Below are 27,095 nucleotides of genomic sequence, written 5' to 3' on the forward strand. Positions count from 1 at the left end.
CATGTGGTTCCAATGTCTGCCGAGTTCAGCTGCTATAGCCCCAGAGAGACGACGAGGCCACAGAGGGATAACCTGTTCTCTGATTCTGAATTGAATCAGGTAGAATGCCCGTTGGACCGCGTCTATCTGGCAGGTCACACCGAAATCCTGTAATTAGTAGCTGCAGTTGTTGTGTCAACATGGTTATGTAATTTGCAGCGTTGTGTCACCATAGTGAGGTGATCTGCATGCCATGATGGGTGGCTGTCAGCAGTCAGTCATTAAAGGAGAGCAAACGCAACGCGTCCATTGTAGGTTCAACCCACGCTATCACCTCTTATTGGCTAATATGGATCCGCCTTCACCTGCTGATTAGGCGGTGATGCGCACCGTTCCTCCGCTTATTGAGACTGGATTGACGTTTTTTCCAGGGAAGGCTCGTCTGCTCTGCTCTGCTCAGCTCCGCAGCCCCAGAATGAACCAAAGAAACCCGAACCAAATAAAGCTTTTCGACAGGGGAGATGGAGTTTTTGGGTTCTCCTTTGAGACACCTGTTTTTCAGTGCTAATGCTCTGCTCGTTTGCGATATAGACATGTAGAAGCCGCATTGACTGCTTCGACACGTCGCTGCAAGACACCTGAACAAATACTATTTCTTCAAATGTTCGTTTTCATATTAAATTGTATTATTTATATTTTAGGTAAAATATATAGGCATTCTTTTTTTACTCCATAAAAACCATCACCCCCTTGAATAAAAACGAATCAATGAAATCGTTTGGGAAATGTAAACGTTATAGTGGTTTTCAGCCAGTGTGCAAACACGAGTTTGTTGTTGCGTTTTATAAAACGGGTGGCTTAAATCAAGCGATCTGATTGGTTCCCAACCGTTGTATACTGAGCGTATACACACAGCTACGACGCCCGTTCAGTTTACAGAGTTCAGTCACTCCGCGCCTAACTTGAACTGTTGTTTATTTATATATAAAAGCAATAGCATAGTTCACTGAAGCCTAAACATATGTTGATTGCTGGAGAGGGTGGAAATGTTGTAAAGCAATAGGCACTCGATAGAAGGCTAAATTGCCGGCGAACCGAGCTACCATCTCTAGCCTTCTCTCTGAAGGACGCTACAGTGTGTTGCATAGCAACCGCCGTACACTTTGCAGGCAGTCAGGAGGGACTGCTTTTTTGTATTCGTTAAAAAAAATGCTTTTCCGACTTTCTCGCTTTTTCCAAATTGAGGGTGTCTATGACTTTCATTTCGCCATACTTAAATACATAATTAAAAGCAATAGATCACTTAAGTCAGTGAAATGTTCTCATTATTCCAGTTAAGAGGGTCGCCAACGCCCCTTAACTGTGGTATAATGAGAACATACCACAGCCTGTCGTGATCAATTGCTTAAATGTTCCATGAGCAGCTCTGTCCCGGCCTGCCCAACGACGAAAACATTGACAGCAAACGCCCTCCAGTGACACACACCGCTGTATTTAAGCTATTTCTGTCTCGACAGAGTCATGACAACCAAATTGTAGGTTGTCTGTGTGTGTGAATCGCGCTCATAAATATTGAATAGTCGCATACGCGTCTACACCCACAACTGTGCAGGTTGTTTCATCAGCACCCTCTAGTGGCTGACGGTGTTCCTACAGTGATGGCGATATAAAAGTTGCCCGTCTAGAATAAACTGCCCGCCTAGTTTAATTACTTTTCTGTGCACACAGAGTTTAATATTTCCATGTATGAACTGTCTGTAGCGGCCAGCCTAATACATTTTGATTGAGTAGCATGACAAACTTTAATAATCAATGGCAACTGTGAACCAACGTAAGCGAGGGCTATTATATCCCCTTGACGTGCAAGCAATGAACGTCAAGAATTTCCCCCAAAAAACCCAGTTTGGGAGCACTGTTCAAAATGAACCAGGGTCTGCAAATATCACCACTTTGCAACATTCGCAAAAATGGGCTTTTGAAACACACACACACACACACACACACACACACACACACACACACACACACACACACACACACACACACACACACACACACACACACACACACACACACACACACACACACACACACACACACACACACACACACACACACACACACACACACACACACACACACACACACATCAAGAGCCTAAAAAAAAAAAATAGGCGATCGTTAACCAAACGAACGGTGTCATCTACTGACAGAAGAAGATATTGCAGTAATATTTAGTAGGGATTTGTTAGGGCGCGAACATTTAAAAAAGTTGTTAAAGCAAATTTTGTAAACATAAATACGGTGTTTCAACAGACAAAGATGCGTAATGATCTTAACAAAATGTGCCTTTTTAAAAAAAAAATTATTTGTCCTCATTATTTATCATTCCGCCCTGCAAGCCAATAACAAGCGTGGCCGGACAAGAACACGAGGAGGAGGGAGACGACGAGCAGACCGCTGCATAATGCGTGCGCGTGTCCCACGACGGCGTTGTCGTCGTGGACGCGCACGCACTGTCAGTAGGAAACGCTGGCGCCTGCCGTAATGTGCTCAAGCCGCTTGTCAACGCCGAGTAGAGCAAGTCAAACAGAAGAAAGACCCGTTTGCGTGCAGACGAAGAACTAGCAACGGCACGTAGCTTAACCGACGGCTGAGCGGCGGGTATTTACTCGCACACGACCACGGGTAGACGGGGGGCGCTCGGGCTAGCTCGGCAGGCTAACAACAACAGGACGGCTAGGCTAACGTGACAGCTAGGCTAACGGTACCGTTAGGTGGAGCGAGCGCTACCGTTAACCCCAGGCGCACTCCGCTAGCCACAAGCTAGGCTAACGGTACCGTTAGGTTGGAGCGCTAACGTTAAAACTAGCCACAAGCTAAGCTAGCGGGCTAAGGGGGGGGCTGCCGCGGGGACATTTCGCGTGTGCAGCTCTTCGCTCCCAGAAGTCTTGACACAGCAGCACGTCTCCCCCCCCCCTCCGCCGTGTTTTCGTCTCACCCGAGGAGTTCCCGGGACCGGAATTGTGGGGGGTCGCGGACCGGAGCCCCCCCCCCCCGGCTGCCCAGGTCCCGGACGGGTCCCGCGGACCCACGGCGGCTCGTCGGTGAGTGGGGCGCCGTCAGAGCAGCGGAGGTACCGGGGCCGCAGAGGAGCGGCGAGGCCGTGGTCCCGTCTGGGCCCCGGGCGGCCTCACCTAAACCACAGGGTGTTGACTGTTATGTGGTGGATGATACTTGATATGTCCTGTCGGCTGAATAGGGAAGTTGGGCTTATTTGTCTTTTAAACGTCTGCTGGAGATTATCGCAATGAGCGCAAAGTGCAGTGAAGGTTTGTGACTACTGGGTGGTCTGTGGCCCGGTGGCGGCAGGCGTCCCTGGCGTGTAGCGTGATGTACATGATGATGAACGCTGCTGTTGGACTCGTTCCTGTGTCAGAATGTCAACTCTTTATATTATGTGAGTCAAGCTTTATGGACAGGGACCGGCCGGTTTGTGATTGGGCAACCTTTTTAGTTTGCTGATGGAAGTCCAATTAATTGCAGGCTGAATGGACGTTGCCTTTTCGACTTTGTTGTTTAAAGTTAGACAAGATGGTTATGGGGTTGTATCGTTATGGTATGGTATTCGACATTGGTATGTTTTTAGAAATATTTATTGTAAATGCAAGCTTTAGAACATCAGCCCACTTATAATTGCATATCATTGCACTATTCTAATTGTAAATGGGAATATTTCTTAATTAATTTGTTATATTGTTTGTATTATTTACCTTTTTTATAGTGCTTGCTTATCACATGTATTTGCTGCTACGTACTCATAATGCATACATTTCCAATTGTGTAACACCCACATTAACTAACACAACTATCTCTATATGTCAATGCTGCTATTTATTAACTCAAAACAATTTATATATTTTTATATATTTTTCAACACCTGCATTCTGATAACACTTCAGACCCATCTCATTCTACAGAGACAAACAGACTCAAAACCAATGCTGTCATTTGTTATAACCATGCAACTCACTCTGCTCCTCCCTCCCTCCTTATCGCTGCAGGAGAGACCAAAGTGGAACCATGGCTGAAACCTCCACCCTAAACCCGTCGTCGTCTTCAGCTCTCGGCGATCCCCTCGCAGCTCCATCCATCCCCCCACCCTCAGCGGCCCTCCCCGTTCCCAGCGGCCCCACCAGGGGCGAGCCATCCTCCCCCAAGTCCTTCCTCTACCACGACAAACCCCTGAGCGCCCCCACTGCTACACCTGCGGCACCAGCCGAGGATTCAACCCCAACCCCTGTCCACCCGACGGAGCGCGACCTGCCCCCGGTTCCCGCTGATGGAGCTCTGGGAGTGACGGAGGTGACAGAGACCGCAGCTGACCCCGTGCCGGTGATGAAACAAGATGGCGGCGTCCCGGCCAATCCCGACTCCTCCACGGGCGCCGCCCCGAGCAGCCCCACTGAGCCGCCCACTGAGCCGCCAGCCGCCCACACCCCGCCACAGGCGTCGCCCACCTCTCCCGATCCTAAGCCCACCCCTAATCTCTACCCCAGTGTGCACGTTGCCCAGAACCCAAACCCCTCCGTCCTGGATGACGCCCAGGCTGCCCCCAAGCAAGCACTAGCCCCCGCCCCTTCAGAGCCCGCACCCCCCCCTCCAGACTCCGCACCCACACCAGGGGAGACCGCCGCAGCCCCCGCCCAGGCGAAACCTCCCCAGTCGCCACCGCCGCCGGTACCCCCGAAACCAAGCCCCGGAACCTGGTCCCCAAAGCACCACGCCCCCCCCGGTACGGGATTGGCGGAGACCCCTCCGGCCACGCCCTCCCGGGCGGAGCAGCCGCCCTGCCCCCTCCCGGTGATCCAGGAGCCGGCTGATCTCTACTTGCCCCCCTCCACCCCCAAGGCCCGGCCCGCCCCGGACACCCTCAGCTACCTGGAGTCGGCAAGCCTGATGTCCGGCACCCTGGAGTCGCTCTCCGGCCTGGGGGAGGACGGCAGCTCCGTGGGATCGGACTCGGAGGTCAACGGGGTGACGGCGAGACGCACCGATAAATACGGCTTCCTCGGGGGGAACCAGTACAGCGAGAGCGGGTAGGTTAGAACGACGTATAAACATGCACGTATTTACCGAAAGACTGTCTTCTTCATAGATTCTGTGGCTAATTATGTGCTTGGCTGACGTTCAGAGATCGTAAGCCCAAGTTGGATGTAGTGTTTTAGGAAGGTAGTATTCTTAAAGGATGAAGGATGGCTCTCTGACAGGGCTCCACGCAGACTGCTTTCTCTTCCCGGGAAACTAAATTAGATCATGATGCGATGACTTGATTTTTATCTGCTAGATGATCCCCCCCCCCCGACTTTGCGTCTTATCGTCCACTCAATCAGCCTCCCGAGTGTTGCGTGGGTCACGTGACTCACTCTGCTCCGGGCCGTGGCTCGTCGGCCTGGCCGGTCACCCCCTCTGTCTCTCTCTGCGTCCACCTCCCGCTAACCATGTCTGGCCTCAATCTGTCCTTGGTCTGAGTCAGATAGTGCTGAGGGCGCTCCGGTGAGTCAGGCTGGACCGTGTGTCTCTTCCTCATGTCGGCCCCTCTCCCGCAACGCCCACCCCCTCCCCGTTTGTGGCCCTTTTTCGTAAACATGCTTCCTCTTTTTTTCTTGCACTGTTACCCCCCCCAGACGGACTAATTGCCCCCCTTCTGTTGAATAATTAAGAGGCTTATTGATTGGAGCGGGATAGCGAAGGAGCCGCCCTGTCCACTTAATCACAAAGTCCCTCTCAGATCAGCTGGCCTTCAGACGCTCAAAGGTGGAGCGTCTGACAGGATTCAAGTAAAGCTAGGATGGTGTAGTGGTGGTGGTGAGTAGTTGTAGTAGGAGTGAGGACAGAGTAGTATTAGGGAGGACACATGAGCCGACGCCTGACCACTATTCACTTGGTTCTAGGAGCATCCTTACTGTACCGACGGCGATATATTGTTTCTCTTTCTTCTGACAAATGTACTTACTGTAGGTCGCTTTGGATCAAAACGTCTGCTAAACGCCTTAATTGTGAACGTCTGAACAAGGTGGTGTTGAAACTTTTGCATCGTGTCGCAACGCAGCGTGTGGGCGACTCTGTGATCAGAGGCACGTTCACCACACATCATAGTTCTCATGCCACGGTCGCTGTGCCCTGGTGTAAAGAAGATGCTATCTCTGCCCGCTCACAACTCACTGAGACGATCTCACTCGATGTTTCAGAGATAAGGACATCCGGCTGGAGGTGGCCCGGCAGAGAGAGATGAAATGGCTGGAGATGTTCAGCAACTGGGACAAGTGGGTGAAGCACCGCTTCCAGAAGGTACCGCGGTCACCCTCCGTCACCTGTCAAAGGGGCTGAATCTCCCACCACTGCTGTGCTGGTGGTACCCCGGTTGTTTAGGGCGGTGTGATAATGCCCATCCTTGTTCTCTGTTTTGATGGGCTAAGATTTGTGTTCCTCTTATTTTATCCTGGATAAAATATGAATAAGATTCATGATTCAATACTTTAATTGCCATACAACAGAAGTTGTTAGGAATTTGCTGCAGTGTGCTCTACAATACAACAGACAAGACAAACACCACACAAAAATAGGAAGCCAAAGACATAGACAGAAGACATAGTACATAGATGATTCATTCATTCATGGCTCGTCCGTACATAGGCAAGAGTCTAAAGTGGCAAGTGACTTTAGTGGAAGTTCACCTAAAGTGCAAGTTCACTTCCAAAAGTGCGAATGTAACAGGATGATACAGAAAAAAAAAAATATATATATAATACTGTGGCATAGTAGCATGAATAGAATACAGTTTAAAACATATTGCTAAAAAAAATCACACATTATCCAAGACCTGTGTTGGATTGATCAAATTGAATGAATTACCCTTTTATTATAATATTTATGTATTTTCTTACTGTTCACACTGAAAGCTAATGTTTACGATGTTCTGTATAAAACCTTTTAAGAGACAAAGTACGTATAGCAGGAACTTACGCAATGATGTGCAGATGCTATGAATGCTAGCAGGCTAATTACCCCGGTCTGTATTCCCAGGTGAGTGGTAAGTGGCTATTTAGCCCTGCTTGTGTTCCCTGGTGAATGCTAAGTGGCTAAATACCCCTGCCTGTGTTCCCCCAGGTGAATGCTAAGCGGCTAATGCTGTAGCCCTGCTTGTGTTCCCCAGGTGAAGATCCGCTGCAGGAAGGGCATTCCCTCGTCGCTCCGGTCCAAAGCCTGGCAGCTGCTGTCCAACAGCCAGGACCTCCTGGACGCCAACCCCGGGAAGTTTGAGGTATAACGCTGTCTGCTAACACCCACCTGCCCCTCCACAACAAGGCGTGGGTGGTTGGAGGTCGGGAAAGGTCAGGAGACGTGGAGGGCTGTAAGCCTCTTAGACCAACGAGCTGTAAGCCTGCTTGTCAGACACCCACCCCCGAATTATGACGCTGAAACGGTGGGCGGACTGGACCCACCCTCCTGTTTCGCCTTGTTTCTATTTTTATTGATTTATTATTATTATTATTTTTTTTTTTTATATGGACAGAGCAGGTTAATAAACATCAATGTAAAAATAAAAGAAGGAAACACACCAGATTACATCTGTAGTCCCTGGGCAGTCAACCACAGAACTGAAACATTACAGCGACCGCACACAAGTTAAAAAAAACAATACAAAATACGTTATGCAACGAGTCAGGGTAGAAGTGGTCACCATGGAGGCTGCCTTGAGCCATTGTTTGAGAGGGATCTCAAACTGAGATATGCAGGGCACTCCCTTGTTGCATGCGTTGGGCTGTTCCAGTGGTTACTTCCCTTTACTGACGGCAACGTTTGTCCAAATGTTGTTTGACTATGTGGCCTCTCAGTCCCCTCTACGGGTGGCCCTGGCACCAATGCCACTGTAAGTCGCCACCACATTCTTTTAATTTTCAAAGCTCAGTAAATTATATTTTTCCAGTTCCAGTTCACATATTCATTTTAATGACGTGGGACAAGCCCATGCAAAGCCTCATACATAAAACAACATTCTTTAAATTTTCAAAGCTCAGTAAATTATATTTTTCCAGAACATTACAATGATGGATTGATTGTTTTTACTTTGATCTAAAACTTTTATGGCATTCTTGTATTAATATAAATAGTGTTTTTATTGGTTTAGGTGTCGTTTAGGTACCTGTTGTATACATGCAAGACAATTTTCTTTCAAATTAATATATATATATATATATATATATATATAAAAAATTGTAACCCATTCCCTGAAGTCATTTGTTCTCCTCTTCCTCTGGAGAAGCCTTCTAAACACTCCTTGTTGTGTTGCAGGAGCTGGAGAGGGAGCCGGGGGAGGCTAAGTGGCTGGACATCATAGAGAAGGACCTCCACAGACAGTTCCCCTTCCATGAGATGTTCGCCGCCCGCGGTGGACACGGGTACACTCCCAACACAAGTGTATACTTGGCCCTAAGTCCATCACCCTAGAGCCAGTGTAGCATTTAGCCTCATTTCTGTTTTCCCCACGGGTGTGTGTGTGTGCAGGCAGCAGGATCTGTACCGGATCCTGAAGGCCTACACCATCTACCGCCCGGACGAGGGCTACTGCCAGGCCCAGGCCCCGGTGGCGGCTGTCCTGCTCATGCATATGCCTGCCGAGGTAGGAGGCCGTCCTGACCGCCGTACCGACCTCCACCGACCGACCTGTCTCAACGGTCCTTTATCGGACGTCTAATATGTTGTGCATGCAGCTACTCATCAGATATTATTAGTAAAAGTAATAATATATTAAGTGTTTGTTGTAAAAATAAAATGGAGAGTTTTTGTATCACAAACTTGAGCCAGTGTGTGTTAACGCCTGTGTCTCTCTGTCGGACAGCAAGCCTTCTGGTGCCTGGTCCAGATCTGTGAGCGGTACCTCCCAGGCTACTACAGCGCCGGGCTGGTAAGGCGCTCTGTTCTCGGCCTGTAGCGACAGATTACAGCAGTGGTTCAGGACCTTCCGGGAGCAAAGGCCTCACAACTATTACTACTAACTACTGTAAACAGCAAAAGTTTGGAAACGGAGTACTGGCATTGGGTGGGACAATGATTCAACAACTAATCAAATAAAATAAACAATAGTTATGTCTGATTGCACAGAATTTCACGACACACCTAGTCCTGCTTTAGTGTCTCCCGGTACTCTGGCAGAGCTCCACTGGTTCACAGCTCACCCAGATCCTCTCTGTCCCCCCCCCCCCCCCAGGAGGCCATCCAGCTGGACGGGGAGATCTTCTTCTCCCTGCTGCGCCGCACGTGTCCCATGGCCTACCGGCACCTGAAGAAGTTCAAGATCGACCCCATCCTCTACATGACGGAGTGGTTCATGTGCATCTTCTCCCGCACGCTGCCCTGGTCCTGTGTGCTGCGCGTCTGGGACATGTTCTTCTGTGAAGGTGAAGGTCTTCCTCTTGATATAATCAAGTCAAAGTTGATTTATATTGTGCCTTTTTCGTGCAAAATTGCAATACATGGTGCTTAACAATACACTGAAAGTAAAGAAAATAAATAAATTGAGAAAATGGATAAAGAGAATGCTGAGCTAAATAGTTATGTTTTATGGTTCCTTTTTAAAGGTGTTCACAGATAGTGAAACTTCACAACAGTTTGACTGTCGTTTCGCCACGTCAACAGTAACGCAAAGTGGGAACCTGTAAAAAATAAAAAATAGGGACATGCCGTTCAGCAGAATTAGAAACGACAATATAACGCTACACAATGCTTAGTACCTAGTAACTTCAGGGGTCAACGATGAGGCTGACCCCGGGGTCAGTTTGGGAACACTGATCGCCACGCTGGCTCTGGTGTACGGGGATGAAATGTACTGTGTGTCTATGTAGGGCTGTGCAATTAATTGAATTTTGATCACGATTTCGATTCTTGGGTCAAACGATCTCCAAATTAATAAAATCGAGTTGGAACGATTCTTTTGAAAAAAAAAAAAAATATATATATATATATATATTTGGGATTCTGAAGTTCAAGACAAGTTAAATGCATTTTATTTTCAAACTCAAAAAGAATCGTTTGAAGAATCGTGATTTCAATCTTGACCAAAAAAATCATGATTGTCATTTTTTCCAAAATCGAGCAGCCCTATGTCTATGTGATGGGGCTGGGGCGGGGGGCCCAGGGGCCGTGTGTGTGTGTGTGTGTGTGTGTGTGTGTGTGTGTGTGTGTGTGTGTGTGTGTGTGTGTGTGTGTGTGTGTGTGTGTGTGTGTGTGTGTGTGTGTGTGTGTGTGTGTGTGTGTGTGTGTGTGTGTGTGTGTGTGTGTGTGTGTGTGTGTGTGACCCCTGACCTCTTGCGGTGGCTCTCTGTGACCCCCCGTTGCGTCTCCAGGGGTGAAGATCGTGTTCCGCGTGGGCCTGGTGCTGCTGAAGCAGATGCTGGGCTCGGTGGACAAGCTGCGCGAGCTGCAGGGGATGTACGAGACCATGGAGCGCCTGAGGAACATCTCCCCCGACCTGCTGCGGGAGGACGTGCTGGTGCAGGAGGTGAGGGGGGGTCCTCGGGTCGTACTGCTGTTCATACTATCTGTTCACTAGACTGAAGGTCCTAACGATGATACAGTCTAGTGATCGACCGATATATCGGCCGGCCGATATTTGCGTGTTTTTTTTACGTGTATCGGCATCGGCCGTTTTTTTTTGTTTTTTTTGACCGAATTCTTTTCTTCTTCTTTTTTTCCCGGCATGATTTACAGACAGTTCAATAAATGTTAATTTTTTCAATTGAGGCTTGTAACATTTGTTATCATCATTGTGTCATTTTTATGATGTAAATTGAGGGAGCAAAAGCAGTATCGTCTCCGAATATCGGCTCAAGAAAATCGGTATCAGCGTATCGGTCATCGGCTAAGGCAGATGAAAAAAACGTAGAAAATCGAAAATCGTCCCTAAAAAAAAAATAATAATAATCCATATCGGCCGATCCCTAATACAGGAGGTGAGCAGACCGGGGGTGCTCCTCGGTTCATTCTGGTGTTCATATCACCACCTCGGTGCCCTAGACCTAAAGGTCTCCTATTATACCACCAAGTGAGTGTGATTGGCCATTACAAGCTGTTTTAGAAAATCTGCCTCGTCCTGTGTTTTTGTGACATCAGAAGTGGGCGTGTCCACCTAGATCCACCTGTGCTGGATAGATCAGTCCACCAGCCCTACCCGGTGGACCGTAGCGAACATTGCTCATCTATCCGTCACACATCTAAGTGGACACGCCCACTTGTGATGTCAGAAGAGGCAGATTGTCAAAACCTCTTTTAACGGCTAACCACACGCACACCTGGTGGTATGATATGGGACCTTTAAAGGTCATAACACTAATACAGTCTGACTGCGAGGGGGGAGGGTTTGTCCCTTGGTAAATGCCTAAAGACTACAGTACGTTTTGTTCTTTTCTGGCGATGCGTCATCCAGAATAGCGCCTGTGTACTTTTTGCTTCTCTGCTTGTTCGCTGTACTGCTGAGGCAGCGTCCGGGTTTCATTCTTCAAGGAGAAGCCGTGTCTTGCAGATGCATGCACACGCACCACACCCAGCAGGACATCTGCCGTTACTCACCGACGCACGCTTTGACTCAGCTTCCTGCAGCGTCTCGGCCCAGCGGGTTTACTTCCTCAGTGCCCCCCCCCACCACCACCTCCACCTCCTTCCTCTAACATGTCCCACCCCCGTCCCCCGCCCCGTCTGTGCAGATCGTGGTCCTCCCGGTGACGGAGTCCCTGATCGAGCGCGAGTGCACCATCCAGGTGAGGAAGTGGCGCGAGTCCCGGGGCGAGCTGACCCACCAGCCCGGCCGCAGGCTCAACGGCACGCGGGCCATCCACGAGCAGAAGCGCCGCGCCTCCGCCATCAGCTCCGGCGGCAGCTTCTCCTTCCTGGGCGGCGGCGCGCCGGCCCCGGGGCCCCTCAGGGCCTCCTCCAGCCTCCTCTCGCTCCCGGGCTTCCGGCGCTCCAAGGCGCCGTTCCACGCCCTGGCCAAGAAGGCGTCCTTCTCGGGGCCGTCGGGCGCCGACGCCCTGCCGCCGCTGCACCGGCCCCCCGCCGCCGCCGCCACCAGCCCCGTCCGAGGCCCCGCCCACAAGCCGCCGCTCCCCGGTGCGGCCCCCCGGGGGGCGGCGGGCGCGCCGCACGTCCAGAGCCCCCTCGTCCTCACCGCGGGGGGCCCGGCGGCGGCGGCGCCGCAGCCTCCCAAGCAGTCGTCGCCGGTGGCCGACGGCGGCCAGCCCACGTCCCACAACCCCCCGCACCAGCCCGCCCTGCTGCCGCCCCCCACCACGCTGACGCCCCCCTCCACGCTGACGCCGTCCCCCGTGGTGGAGCAGGTGACGCCCAGCATCCCCTCCCCCATGGCCCACAACGCCCCCCTGATGCCGGGGCCCCAGCAGGAGGCCCCCGCGAAGGAGGGGGCCCCCCCGGTCGGGCCCCCCCCCGAGGAGCCGGCGGACGGCGGCGGCAAGAAGAAGAGGAGGAGCAAGGAGGACAAGAGGAAGGAGAAGGAGGACGAGAAGCAGAAGCTGAAGGAGATGAAGGAGAAGAAGGAGCGTGACAAGACGGAGAAGGAGAGGCAGAAGAAGGAGAAGGAGCGGCAGGAGAAGGAGAAGAAGAAGGAGCGGTCGGGGAAGAAGAAGACCGCAGCCACCGCCGGACCTGAGGCCGCCGCCGCCACCGCTGGCGAGAGGAACGGAGGCGGGGCCCCCAAGGACTCTGCCTAGTTTCTGTTCCTCTTAACTTCCCCTCCTCCCCGTCCCCATCCCCGCCCCCCCCCCCCCCCCACCCCCGCCTGCTGCCACTACCACACCACAGAAGAAGAAGTGAAGGCTAGTGGGGGAGGGAGGGGGGAGGGAGAACAAAAGACCCGGGGAGGCGGAAGGCGGGGGCTATTCGTGGGGTTGATAATAATAGAAGGAGGGGGGGGGGTGGCTTCCTGCAGGGTGTGTCACTTCAAACACTTTATCTCGTACTGGTATTATGGTTTCAGAAGCACCTGGAGGCTCCGAGAGGGGAGGGGGGCGTCCTCCGCCGTACTCTCTCCCTCTCCGCTACGATGAGGGACAGGTTTTTTATTGTTATTGTTGTTATTGTTATTATTGTATTATTATTATTGATATTTCAGCTTTTCTTTTTTGCACTGCGACAAACGGTCCCAGCAACAGCTCATCTCAGAAGGCCACCGATGTGAAGTTGTGTCATTTCTTTGAATTTTTTTTTTTTTTACGTCGTTTCTTTCCTCATGATTCGAACGGGGGGACCGCTGGGGAGGACACAAGATGGGGGTCCAGACGGACCGCAGCCTCGACGACCCAGTGCCGCCCCCCTCCCCCCACCCCCATCCCCCACCCCGCCGCCGCCACTGCGTCTTGTAAATAGCAAAGTCTTAATCACAGACCTTCATCCTGGCCCTGCCTCCTCTCATCCTCACTCACGCTTTGACGAGCACTCCCACCGCCGCCTCCTCCTGATTAAGATCCGACTCACCGCGCCCACCCTGCAGCTGTCGGTAGTGGCAGGGTGAGCTTCACTCCCACGGTTGCCATGACAGCACTGTCCTCCCAAACGAAGATGAAATCAAGGTGGGAGGAAATCGTCTTTGTCCTCGTAACTCGCCATCGTAACACTCTCCTCTGGTCCGGTCGCTCGGTGTATTGGGGGAACGCGTAGTGTGTAGTCGAGAGTGTGTAACGGGCGCCGTGCATCGTCGGATTCGTCCAAAGGATTCGTGTCGCGTGTGTCTCAAGAGGCGCCCGCCATGAGAGCCCGTGGAGTGGAGCACATGAGGCTACGGTTGCGCTTGAAGGAGCTCACTAGCTACGCCCCGCTCCCCACCTGACCTCCTGTCCTCCTGTCCTCCACCCAAGGCTCCACCGGGGCCGGGGCAGACGCCTCAGCCAAGCCCCCCCCCCCCCCCCCCCCCCCCGATCCACGTGGACGGAGTGCATGCATACGTACCGATCAACGGCGTAACCCCCCCGGAGAGAGAGAGGAGGGGCGAGGGAACCCGTCTCCTCTCCCAGACCCCGACGGACTGAGGCCTCCCTGGGAGGACGTGTATCTATTTATTCTAGTGTTCAATGTTGTGAGTGAGCGTGTGCCTTAGTAGTGACGTGAAATGTATAATGTTGTAGTCTTCCTCCTAATCTTGCCCCAACCGCCACGCAATGTCCGCCCCCCCCCCTTACTTACTTTTCCCTAGACCCCCTAGACCCCCCCCCCCCCCTTCCCCAAGCCACGCAAAGCCTGCCCCCCCCCTCCTCCTCGCTCTGCCCTAGGCCCCCCCCCACACCCTCGTCAGTCCCCTCCTGACTCGCATCTGCCGTTCCCCCCCCCCCCCCACCCTTCGCCCACCTGTAGGCGGGGCTACAGCTGATTGGCCAGGAGGGGGACAGGCCCAGTTGAGGGGCCAGGACGACGGGGGGCCCCCGTAATTAGCGTCTTGAGGGGTACGGCGATGTCACAGATACTGTCGACCGGACTCCTCGACGCAACGCCGGCTCGCGGTGAAGCCGCGCTACGCTACCGTGGCGATGCTACGTTTGCTGAGAGTGTCCCGGCTTCGCAGTGATTGGATAGAAATAAGACCCGGACCTCCCCCCCCCACCCCACCCCCCCCCGCCAGTACTAGTTATCCACACACATGTTTATAATGCAACTAAAAAGAAACCAAAAAAACCCTCAGACAACGTAGAACCGTTATGTTATTATGAGTGAACAGCCTGTCTCCCCTGGTCTCGTACCACACCTGGACCACGCTCTCACCCCTGCTGCGTGGGAAGGGAAACCCCTGGGGTTAAACAGTGGGGGGGGCGGGGGTAGGGGGGGGGCGTGGTCAGCTCCAGGGGCCAATAGGGAGACTGGGAGGAGGGGACAGCATGCGTCGGTCTCCCCCGACTGGCCGGCCCGTGGCGGGGCTGACTGACTGCGTCTGTTCCCGCTGAAGAGACATCACTTGGGAGGCCTTTTTAAAAGCTCTTTCTACCCTAATTTATTTTTACTTTAGTTTATCGTCGTGGTTCTGCGTCGGCTGCAAGCCTAGTTTTTTTTTTTTTTAAAGCCTCTCGGGGGGTGGGGGGGGACTTCCGTGGGAGAACCGGCCGTGTCGTAAAGACGCGCCGGCTGTGTAGAAGAAGAAGCCGCCGCCGCCGCCGCCATTAGCCATGGCACTTAACCCCACTTGTCCCCGCAGACCAAATGTTTCAACATAGTATTACTTTGCTTTTAGATGATCAAATGAAGGTTTCCTTTTAGCCAAATGTCGGTGTAGGTGAAGGTCTGAGTCCAGGGGGGACTCTCTGGAGTGAAGGATGACGTTTGCACTGCCCCCCGTTGAGAAGCACCCCCACCCCAGGGTGGGGGGCACCCCCCCCCCCCCCCTCCCTGGTCCCGGTTGCGGTGTGTCACCGGGGGGCAGTTCTAACGCTGGCTCACGCGAGCACTCTGTGCTTTTTATTAGAAGAAGAAGAGGAAGAGAGAGTAGGAAGCCACTTGAATAGTGCCAGGTTTGCCAATGTAGCATTAACCTCTGAACTTTGACCTTTTTGGGCTCTTATGTATTTATGTACAAAGTGGTTTTAATTTAATCAAATATAGTATATTATGAATTATTATTATTTGCAATTTGACTATTTTTGTATGTATTGATAACAAAACACCTGGTCGACTGGAAGGCTGGACGGTCGTACACACAGCGCCGCCAAAGGGGATTTCAGAGTACTGTTTATGGTTTATATATTTTTTATTTTTGCACGACGTGTACTCTACTTTTACAAGGGCAAACTCCATGCATGTCGTTGCAGCTTTTAAGTTTACAGTCGAAAGTTTGTTCGGTCATTTCTGGCTCACAGAAGATTTTGTTTAATCGCAGTATTGGATGGAAACAGCACAACATAAGGTGTCCTCGACTTTGACAGAACAATACGTGATTATTTTTTTGGGTGTTTTAGGCTTTTAAATAGCAAGTTTAAGGTCTCACACTTACTGTGTAACAACGATCAACGTGTTGGCTTTGTGTTATCTCCATGGTGTCTGTTGCCGCAGATCAAAAGGCTATGTTTTGTCGGAAAAAGTGAAGTGAAGATAATAACGAAACCGTTGACTAACTCCCTAATCTATTTACGCTCTGCTCTCCTGTAAACCCTGTTTATGATCCATAAATCCCCCACTTTCTGTATGAGAGGGATAGTAGAGGGGTCAGTTACTGGAATGCCATTAGATAATAATGAAGGATAATGGTCTTTTAACAGTGGCTGTACTGGAATGTACTGTACTTCATTTTTCACGAATCGGGGGATTCGCTTGGGGGGCGGGGAGTCTGGGACTTTGGTCTGGGAGCATCACCCCCATCATCGGACGTTGCCATGGAAACCGTCACCATGGTTCCGTCTCGCCCTCCCTCCCTTACCCCATAAAAGCTTGCTCGCTTCCTCCTCCTTGCTGTGAGATGGCTTTGATAGACACAGACTCTAGGGTAGATGGTAGTAAGACCTCCTTCGACACATCTATGCAACAACAAAAGAAATGCAAAAACTATGGAAGTGGTGTCATCAGAGGACTGTTGTTGAGGTGTGAGGTGTGGGGCAGTCAGGGGCCGTGGGCCCTCCGATGTCATCGCCGTTAGCGGTGGTAGTTGAGGTTTGCAGAAGGTAGGCAAGTGGTATTGCGACAACACCCGAGCAATATATCTTCTCGTCACCGAGTCTTTCTACTCTCTAGCGCCCTCTGCAGGCGAGGTTTTCATTTAAACCAAATCCGTGCTGAAACTCGGGCGACCGTTTGAAACGAAAACGGCCCACTCGGTTTAGTCTGGGGAATGCCAAACTGATACAACTACAGAAAAAAAAACACATGTATTTATTTTTGGTTCTCCCCGACACCCTGTCTTTTTTTTTTTTTTTAAGTTAACAGGAAAATGTCTGGTGAGAAATAGAAATAAAATCATAGCTAATTGAATTCATTCCTTAACTGGTCAAGATCTACACCTGATGTATTTAATTGATGGCGATAATGACATTTGTGATGAGTAATAAACCATAATATATTAAATCAGCTTTCTGCAGTCATCCTTCATTCGTATACAGATTTTTAAAAACTGAACTACTCTTGTAGTAGTTTTCATTGCTGCTATGTTCGAGGCTATAGCAGCATGTAGTTCCCACTTGAGTTTAAAGATGGGAGTGTTATGTTGAATTTCCTTTTGAGCAATATAAATTGGCCACACTATCTATGGGTACACTTGTGTAGCATGAAACATTTGTGTGTGTGCGTTTGTTCTTTATCCATTATACCCTGGACCATCTCATTAACCAGTTCTGTCTTGATTTGAGCAAAGGATAGTAGTTTATAGTTTGGTCTTTCCTAATTGTTAACAGCCTACTAATTTGTAGAATAAGAGGGTTCATATTTTAAAGTGGAGTAGAAATTGTGCTCAATTATTATTTTCATATTCTCAATAAATTGCCCTTTTTCATGGAACCACCGATCAGACACACTCGTGTACAAAAGGAAAGAGGTTTTATTCACAGTTTGTCCCTTTTTATTCTTTACAGAGGAAAGTCGGGGGGGTAGTGCCCAGTCGAGACAGCTTATGGAAAGAAAAAAAAAAAGAGGAGGAGGGAGCGGCGAGAAGGAGCAGCGAAGAGCGGTATGTTCTCTTTCGGCTCCTCCTCTCCTCTCTCCTCTCCTGCTCCGAGTTCTTTCACCCCTCCGAGGGAAGGGGATAGTCATCGCTTTACGGAGACGCCCTTCCCTCGAAACCTCCTTCCATGCTCCCTCCCCCTTCTCGCCTGCGCTGCCAAAGAGGACTTCTTCATAATTTGGAATGAGGTCCTCGGTTTAACATCACACTTAAAAAAAAAAAAAGCGTGCGGGATAAAAAGGTGCGTGTCTCTCTACAACACCCGCGCCGTAGCATCGTAGGCTAACCGGCCGCTCACACACTGGTCGTTCTATCCTAAAGACAGATGGGAAGGGGAGAAGTTGGAGGGACGCAAGTGAAGGGGTGAGGCGGATGAGAAAGTGGTGAGTGGTAATTGATGTTACAAGATCATTTTTTATTGAAAATAATCCCAATTCCCCATAAGCAGACAGACAAACACCACACTGGAGCCGGTCGCCTCACGGAAAAGCTCGTTGTCTAGACGAGACAAGTCTCTGTCGAGCGACCGAGGCACCGGGGCACATGAGAGGAAGGCGGGGGGGAGAATATGGGGAGGGGTTGGGGGGTGGGGGTCGGGGGGGGCAGGGAGGGGGTAGAATAGCAAGGGATGTCTTCTTTCTTCAATTCCTTCAGGGCAATCTTACTCCTCCTTCTCTTCTCCGTGTGTGATGACGTAGCAGATGTTCTTGTAGTCCACGTTGCCAGCAACATCTGGGGGGAAGGCGGACCACATGTTCTTGATCTGGAATGAGGGGGGGGGGGAGAGAGGAGAGGAAAGTATTAGTTTTCCATGTCCCTGTAAACACATGCAGCTGGAGTTCTCAAGTGGAGCAAGCAGAGCTTTGGAAACGTGTTCCTGTGTGTGTGTGAGGAACTCATGGAAGAGAGGCTCCGTCATAGACGTGAAGAACCATGGATTACCTCCTCGGGGGAGAATCTGTCGCACTGGGTGGTCAGGAGCTCCTGGAGGCTGTGGACGAGAGACGAGAGTTCATCAAACCCGTCGCCACCGCAGCGACTCACGACGAATCACACAGGAGGAGGACCATTCAAAAAATTTTTTTTCCAATAAAAAGTCAAACTCACAATTCCTTCTTGATGCTTCCGGTGGCTTCGGGGTCAAGGATCTTGAAGGCGGCTACGATGACGTCCTCGGGATCAGCGCCTGGAAGGAGAGAGAGAGAAAACTTTTAGCTGGGCGGGTCTTTGGGTTGGGGGGACACATTGACACATTGAGGACCAATCAGAGATGAGACACCCACCCTTCAGCTTCTCGCCGAACATGGTGAGGAAGACGGTGAAGTTGATGGGGCCGCTGGCCTCCTTGACCATGGCCTCCAGCTCCTCGTTCTTTGTGTTGATCTGGCCTGCAGGGGTGAGAGAGAGAGAGAGAGGGGTAGAGAGGGAGAGGGAGAGAGAGAGCGTGAGTGGAAGGCCAACTTTAAGTGTATAAGCAGCAATGCAACCCACTTCTGTCATTTAAAGAATAAACGACCCCTTAGCTGCCTGATCACACACACACACACACAACTCCATAAAGAGACACTCACACACACACACGAGTAGTGATGTGATGCATGTGGGTGCACTCACCCAGAGAGGCCAGCACGTCCCTCAAATCATCTTTGCTGATGATGCCGTCTCTGTTCTGGTCAATGATTGTGAAAGCCTGAGAGGAGGGAGCACAACGCGGGGTTAACGACCGGCTGCGTCTCCACCTAGGGCTGCTCGGTCATGCAGCATGTCTCTCCCCAAAAAACACTTTGTACCTGAGAACTTTACAATAGACAAAATGGTCAAATAGAAAATGTTCAAATCTAAAATAATGTACAGATATGTATCCAGCCGTTCTGCACTTGCTAAAAAAAAAAAAATATATATATATGTTGTTTCAACTTGATTATATTAGTTTTGTGATCGTTCAACGCTAAAATCAAAATCGTGATTAAAAATTAGATAAATCGCCCAGTCCTATCTCCAACACCACGGCCCGTCTCAGTGGAGCCCCCTGTTGGACCGAGGAGCAGACCCCCCTGCCCTGGTGGTTCTAAAGTGTACACAGGGCGGTAAGATGAAGGTCCAGTTAGGTGGAGGAGGAGGAGGAGGAGGATGTGTGATGGAAAACGCTGGCGGAATACGACAGCTTACTGTGTTTGTAAAAGCAGAAGGAAATCGAAAGTGTGAAATGTCGTAGGTCGGTACTTGTTAATTTCGGTATGTTCGTTTGGAAACAGTTAGTGCCGTCCAACTTTCCAACTCGACGAGGTGTCACGAGAACGTAAGAAGATCTCTTGGATGTGAACTTGAACCCTCACCCCCCCTTTCCCCCCCCTCTCCCCCCTCCCTCCTTCTTCAACCTCACCCGCCACCACCACCCTCACCTCGCTCTGACCGTCCCCTCTCTCTGATCTGGAGGGTGCGTGAGAGAGGGCACACAAGGTACCCCTCCCCTCCCCGTCTGATGCCCCCCCCCCCCCCCCCCCCCACCCTCTGCCCACCACCTCCCCCTCCGATACCCCCCCCCCGCCCCCCCCCCGCCCCCCCACACCAGCGCTCTGTTATGCATTCCCGCCGCGGCACTCGAGGAATCCAGATCACTTATCACACTGGGAATGCGGCCACCGTATCCCTTGACGAAATACTTAGACACCATCTTAATTTCGCCTGCTTACGCACCCCCCCCCCCCCCACCCCCCCCGCCCCCCGCCCTGTAAAGCCCCCGGCCCCCGGCTTGCTCCGAGTGGAGAACCGGTTCCGTGGATCTCCGATCTCCGCAGCTGGCCTCTCGGAGTCATAACGAGGCTATTAGGAGAAGCTAGCAGTCCTCAGACCCTCGCTACAGTCAGAACCTCGTCTCATCCCATTCCCTCGGTGGATCCCGATCAGTAAACAGAATGTCTGTATGTTTCCGTTAGACTCCAGAGACGACGTTCTGTCACTAGAATCTTCCATCTATGCGCCTTGTGTACATTAGCCATACGACAGGTGAGGATTACTTCTGTGTGTGTGTGTGTGTGTGTATGTGTGTGTGTGTTAGGTTTGTCTTGATGAGTTCCAGTTGTCCTTTAAGCCTGTCCTATCCATCAACAAGGGGGGGGGGGGCTTTGAGAGAAGACTGAGCAACAGCTGGGGGAGGGGGGTGGGAGGGGGGAGAGAGGGAGGGGGGTGCAGAAAGGGGGAGGCAGGCTGGAGAGAGTGACAGACATATCTGACTCCCTCCTAATGACCATCTCCCCTCTTTGATTAATCTTACCGGGGGGGGGGGGGGCACGCAGAAAAGCAACTGCTGTGAAAGCAGATCCCCCCCCCCATCTCAACCCCCCACCCACACAGAGCCAGCAACTGCATGGGCAATCTCTAAATTTAGTTGTGGCTTTAGTTGAAAAAACAAGGGGAATTAGAGTGAGATTACATCAGGCTAAAGTTAGCCCTCGTGCTTCTCTCCATATCGGTACGAGCCGCGGGGTGACGATGGACTGCGGCGGGCCGTACCGTCTGCCACTCGCTAACGACCTGTCTGTCGACGTACGTCTCTGTTCTGTTCCACCGATACATCTGTTCGATTCAGCCTCATTGGTATGGAGAATTACTTTACAAAAGCTGTTTGAAGTTAAACATCAATCTATTCTCCCAAATACTCCCATCTCGACGGTTGTAGTTCTTAGTGGCTCTGTGCTCTGTGAGTTTGGCCATTGCCTATCCGGCCGACTGGGAACTACATCCAGAGATGTAGTCAATATGCTACTTATGCTACTATACTCTATTTACTATACTAAAATATACCCCCTGTAGGCCATCGATATCCACCCCTATCCAGCTCTGTGACCGTCTACGTATGTGTCTTGAGTGTCTGTCTGACAGTTCCTCTCTGTCTATCACCACATCGATGGCAGCACGTACGCTGTTGATGGGTGCGAGCGAATGTGTGTGTGTGTGTGTGCGTTCGTGTGTGTGTGTTTGTGTGTTTGTGCGCTGATATCCTCACCTCCTTGTACTCCTGGATCTGGCTCTGCTCAAACATGGAGAACACGTTGGAGGAACCACTGTCTCCGGCCGCTGCCCTCCTCTTAGCCTTCTTGGGTGCCTGGGGAGAGACGGTCACAACACATTCATCATCAGAGGGGGGGGGGGGGGGTCTCATCGCTCGCACTCCGGGGGTCCCTACCACCACCGCGGGGGCCCCTCACACCTCACCGCCCACCGCCGCCGGCCCCTGGCATCACTGCGGGGCCCGTGTCTGACTGAGACACGTGGATTGCTCTCCTAGGGCCTGCTAGTTCTCATGTCATACCATTAATATATATATTGATATATATATATATATATATACATAATTAATATAATTTAATTCTCACGGTTTGAAAGTCAATTCAGGAAAACATATTGGCTAGAGTAAAGGCTATTCTTTGAGCGAAAGTGCAACTATCGAATACGATATATGTAAAATATATCAAATATAATGTATATAATAATATGATGCATGCATAATATAATATATTTTCTAAATAATAAAACAACAGCAAAAAAAAAAACATCATAACCTAACCGCCTATCAAACCCATTTACTGGGTCTGAGTGAACATTTAGACGAACGTCCATCTAAAACCAAAACCAAACATCGAAAAAGCACATCTCCCGAGTTCACCGCATCTACTGGATAAGAAGTGTCCGACTGCTTAGAGCTCAGACGCTGTGTTAAAAACTGTTCAAAGACGCCATGGAAGTAAATCAAGTTAATCCAAAAAAACGTAGCAGCAGCAGCAGCAGCAGTAGAGAAGAGTTCCCCCTGGAGTGGAGGTGAGGCTCTACTCACCATCTTAAAGAGAGTCTGTGGAGGTTTAGAGGGTGAAGAAGAGGAAGACTGGTGTGAAGCCGCATTGTGCCATCATCCCTGGGAGGCTTATATACCGCTCAGCTGCCCATGCTAACTTTAGCCGCAGCCTTAAGTTTGGATAGGGATAAAGGACCCACAGACACAGGGCATAAAACACCATACATCGCTGGTGGGGGTGTGTGCGTGTGCGTGTGTATGTGCGTGTGTGTGTGCGTGTGTGTGTGTGTGTGTGTGTGTGTGTGTGTGTGTGTTAGGTTTGTGTGTGAGCCAGAGAGAGAGCGAGAGAGAGAGACGTTCAGAGATGGTGTAGTGGATTGGGGAGAGAGAGAGAGAGCGAGAGAGAGCGAGAGAGATGGAGATCAACAGGAAGGTCGAGAGCGGATAGGGGAGAGAGAGGGAGCGTTAGAGAGTGCGGGAGAGAGAGAGGGAGGGTGAGAGAGAGTGGGAGAGAGACTACGGGAGAGCGGGGGCGAGTGTGGGAGAGAGACTACAGGAGAGCGAGAGAGAGAGAGAGTGGGCGAGAGACTACGGTAGAGTGGGGGCGAGTGTGGGGGAGAGGGGAGAGGAGGGTAGAGGGGCCACATCGGAGGAGACAGTTAGCAGACCAGCTATCCCCTTACCGGAGATCCGAAATAGACCCGGGAGTCTTGGAACGAGGTAAACCCGATATCCACAGGACCCTAGCCTAGGCTCACAGTCCCACTTGGACTAATATGGACATCCAGGACTTAGAATCCTGTTGGGTCACTGGCCAGGCTCCCTCCCTACTGTCCATCGGTCCGGCGTAAGAACCACCGTCCACTCGCTCTCTCGCTCTCTCTCGCTCTCTCTCTCTCTCTCTCTCTCTCGCTCTCGCTCTCTCGCTCTCTCTCTCTCTCTCTCGTTGGGATTTTATTTTTGGTTTGCGATTCGGTCGACGCGATATAACGGCCCGAAATACAGGCATTCTAGCGCCTCAGCAACTCATATCACATGGGCAGCGTGCCCTTCGTGCTCATGGCTTATCCTTTACGGGGCTCCATCTAAATGCAGGTTTGATATTAAATATCGAGGGTGGACTCGTTACCGTTGAAGCATGACCGTAGGAGATGCTGCGGGGCTGCCAGATATGCAGAGCAGATCGTATGGCCCTTCGTTAATGCCAACGTGTACATGGAACGATCGACCCCCAACGCTAATCCTAACCCTAACCCTAACCCTGCTACCCGGGATAGAATCAGGGCCACGTGTATCTCAGGGGCCATGTGCATTTCATCCACATTTTTTTATTTCACCATTGAATACACCAAACTCAAACCACTCAGTTATTCTAAAGTTTGAATACGTTTGATAGACAGCTGGGATTATTGACTGACAGACAGACAGACAGACAGACAGACAGACAGACATACTTACACAGGTAGCTAGTGAGAACGATAAATGGTTAAATAGACAGACAGATAGATAGATAGACAGGTGGCTGTATGTATATAAATCGATAGATAGAGAGAGAGATGGACAGACAGACAGATACAGTATATAGATTTAAATTTTATATTTTATATGTAGATATATATATATATATATACCCGTATGTATTTATTTACTATATATATACATAGATATGGGTATAATCGATACATCGATAAGGTTATATATATAGTGACACAGATAAGGGTGTTTATAAGGGTATATAAATAGATATAAGTACATAGATATGGGTATAATCGATACATCGATAAGGTTATATATATATATATATAGTGACACAGATAAGGGTGTTTATAAGGGTATATAAATAGACATAAGTACATAGATATGGGTATAATCGATACATCGATAAGGTTATATATATATATAGTGACACAGATAATGGTGTTTATAAGGGTTTATAAATAGACATAAGTACATAGATATGGGTATAATCGATACATCGATAAGGTTATATATATATATATAGTGACACAGATAAGGGTGTTTATAAGGGTTTATAAATAGACACATAAATACATAGATCGGGTGTGTATTAATAGCCGTATCGACTACACCTTTGGATGAATTCCCCTGCGAGCTGGAAAGGCGCTGGACCGACTTGGCAGCGGGGGCCTGAGAACCACACTCCTTTAGGGGAAGCTATCCTTTATTTTGGTGCGCGGTATCACCCTCACAAATTATATTAATGAGGAGGGGGTGTGTGTGTTTGTGACGCTAGACTCTAAACCATCTCCTACAACGGCAGTGGGGACCCCACCCACAATCCCCCCCTGCCCATCTATGACAGCCACCCACCCCCCCCCCCCCCCCTCTCCCTCCCTCCAAAATGAGGGGGATTACTTTGGCCGGCCGGGCGATGCAGTCCGGGTTTGGAATGGGAATATATATAAAAGGAGCAGCTGATTCAGACCGGAATAGCTGAATAAACGCGGAATTCTGACGCCCCGGAGTCCCTTTGCGGATTAGAGATGAACGTCAGAAAATGTATATTTGTTTGTGTATAGATTCCAGCGTATTGCTTAAAGGGAATTATTGTGTGTGTGTGTGTGTGTGTGTGTGTGTGTGTGTGTGTGTGTGTGTGGGGGGGGGGGGGGGGGGGGGCAGAATTAGCCTTGAGCTTTACCAAGGCACTTACCCTTACATCCCTGAAGACATCATGAAGTGTCCCCAATATGCCATGGTCCTTTATTGATGATAACCCAGGACTCACTACACACTAACACACTTTTTATTGGCACACACACACACACACACACACACACACACACACACACACACACACACACACACACTGATGGGCCGTGATGCTGTTGGTGACCTCTCATTGTCCCAGTGAAACATTGGGTTCACTGCTCCGATGGGCCTGTGAAGGCCACGATAAGGTCAACCGACTACAACGTTGATGTAATATGACACCGCGCAATGCTTACCGCATTATGATTGTAGATATAAGATATCATAAAATCACTTCACACTTGACGCGCACACCACACACACACACACACACACACACACACACACACACACACTTTGGATGTCTTGAAACACGTTATATAAATGCAATGAATTATTATTATTATTATTATTATTATTATTATTATTATTATTACTAGTAGGGGTGGTAGTATAAAGGAGCACAGGTGAGGAGACGGGGCCCCTTGGTACCAGAGACAGCCTGTCTTTCCTGGGATTAGAGGGTTAGCAGTGGGACTCTGTGGTTTAAAGGGTCTTCTGTGTGAGACCCCAGCCTGGCTCTGTTGAGGTCCTTTTTCCGGCGCCTTCCAAAGAATGCTGGCCATGCCATGTGGCCCTCAGCACCACGACGACCCTGTCTCTGGAACAAAGGGTCTGAGCTCTGTCTGGGCCTCACCTCTGAGTGGTGGGAACGCTGTCCTGTTAATGAGGCTCATTAACAACTCATAACTCTGGTAGAAGGACAGTTGAACCGATTCATTCGTATTTAAGTCATTGATGTAAAAGTATTCAAAGTGAAATTGTAACCTTGTTCAAAAAGTCAAGCTGAAAGTGTTGATTATCCTGTTTTTTTTTTTTAACAATGACATAAGAAGTGCTGTTTTAATTTAAAGTAGATTTGGCAGATAGTTGTCCTCAAAGACAAACAGACGCATGGTCATTTCAATGACCTATAGATCAAAGTATAAATAAAGCGCGGTCAAAGTCCAAAGACCTCCTCGGAATACCAACACTGTACTTTCCATGAGTACAAAGTGCTGTCTAAATCGAATTGACCTATCAAAGAGAGACCCGTCACCTGCGTGAAATGCCATGCGTACGCCTTGATAGTTCCATAAGATTAGCACGATTGAAACGACGACAAGCGTGAAAGAACAAGCATTTGGCTGCACTCGGCTTCCCTTCTGCGGCCTCAGTTTGCTCCCGCGGCGACCCGCTGAAAGCTCCTCGGCCCACCAGCAGAGAGCCGTGTGTCCTCAGCGTGCGAGGGGAGGGGACAGCTGTGTGTGTATACCGGCCGTCCCCGACGCTCCTTAGCACTGGGCTGTAAATAACGTCTCCACCAATCCGCCGTTATTTACTACGTCCGCCAGGCGTTAACAGACAGATGTGTGTGCGTTCCTGGCCGGGGTGATCGGTGCACCGCTAGACCCACGTGGGGGCCCCATCCATCACTCTCGAAGGGGAAGGGGGGCATGTCTGCGTGGGGGCACCGGAATGTGTAAAGGCCAACATTTTGACCTGCCTGGGAAAACAACCTGCTGCATAGGATGGGCCTGTGACATGGGTGATGTGTGGCATGTAACCCTACCCGCCGTGTGTATGTTTGTGCGTATGCGCATATGGATGGGTGTGTGTGTGTGTGTGTGTGTGTGTGTGTGTGTGTGTGTGTGTGTGTGTGTGTGAGTGTGGGGTGGTGTGCATGTGGCCGTCTGTGAATGATTGCTATTTACCTTCCAGTCGATTTGTTTTGCAACTTGATCCGCCGTGTAGACACTTGCTATTCATCGCCATGAACGTCAAAAAAAATCAATTTAACATTCAATTTTTTCCCCGGCTTTGTCTCTGCTGTGAATCATATCTTAATATGATCTTGATTTTAAATCAATATTTGTA

General features: G+C 50.2%; 3 protein-coding genes across 3 annotated transcripts in view; 2 read left to right on the forward strand and 1 right to left on the reverse strand.

The window, feature by feature from the left end:
- hsd3b7 (hydroxy-delta-5-steroid dehydrogenase, 3 beta- and steroid delta-isomerase) overlaps positions 1–27,095 on the forward strand; it is a gene marked incomplete at its 3' end in the record, with an annotated part of 80,876 nt that overhangs the window by 10,649 nt on the left and 43,132 nt on the right. The window lies entirely within an intron of this gene.
- On the forward strand, positions 2,524–12,869 carry tbc1d10b (TBC1 domain family, member 10b). The gene is made up of 10 exons (XM_084477516.1): positions 2,524–3,086; positions 4,044–5,078; positions 6,231–6,330; positions 7,196–7,303; positions 8,335–8,441; positions 8,548–8,662; positions 8,882–8,947; positions 9,251–9,440; positions 10,386–10,540; positions 11,742–12,869. Exons 2-10 carry the CDS (start codon positions 4,063–4,065, stop codon positions 12,759–12,761), a joined length of 2,877 nt encoding a protein of 958 aa, XP_084333642.1. The 5' UTR covers positions 2,524–3,086; positions 4,044–4,062; the 3' UTR covers positions 12,762–12,869.
- mylpfa (myosin light chain, phosphorylatable, fast skeletal muscle a) lies at positions 17,537–22,655 on the reverse strand. The gene is made up of 7 exons (XM_084478409.1): positions 22,512–22,655; positions 21,684–21,782; positions 19,292–19,367; positions 18,961–19,065; positions 18,785–18,863; positions 18,620–18,668; positions 17,537–18,440 (listed from the first exon to the last, which is right to left on the reverse strand). The coding sequence occupies exons 1-7, from the start codon at positions 22,512–22,514 to the stop codon at positions 18,339–18,341; spliced, it is 513 nt and encodes a 170-aa protein (XP_084334535.1). The 5' UTR covers positions 22,515–22,655; the 3' UTR covers positions 17,537–18,338.

The sequence above is a fragment of the Micromesistius poutassou genome (assembly GCF_964030765.1).
Source record: "Micromesistius poutassou genome assembly, chromosome: 1".
Classification (NCBI taxonomy): Eukaryota; Metazoa; Chordata; class Actinopteri; order Gadiformes; family Gadidae; genus Micromesistius; species Micromesistius poutassou.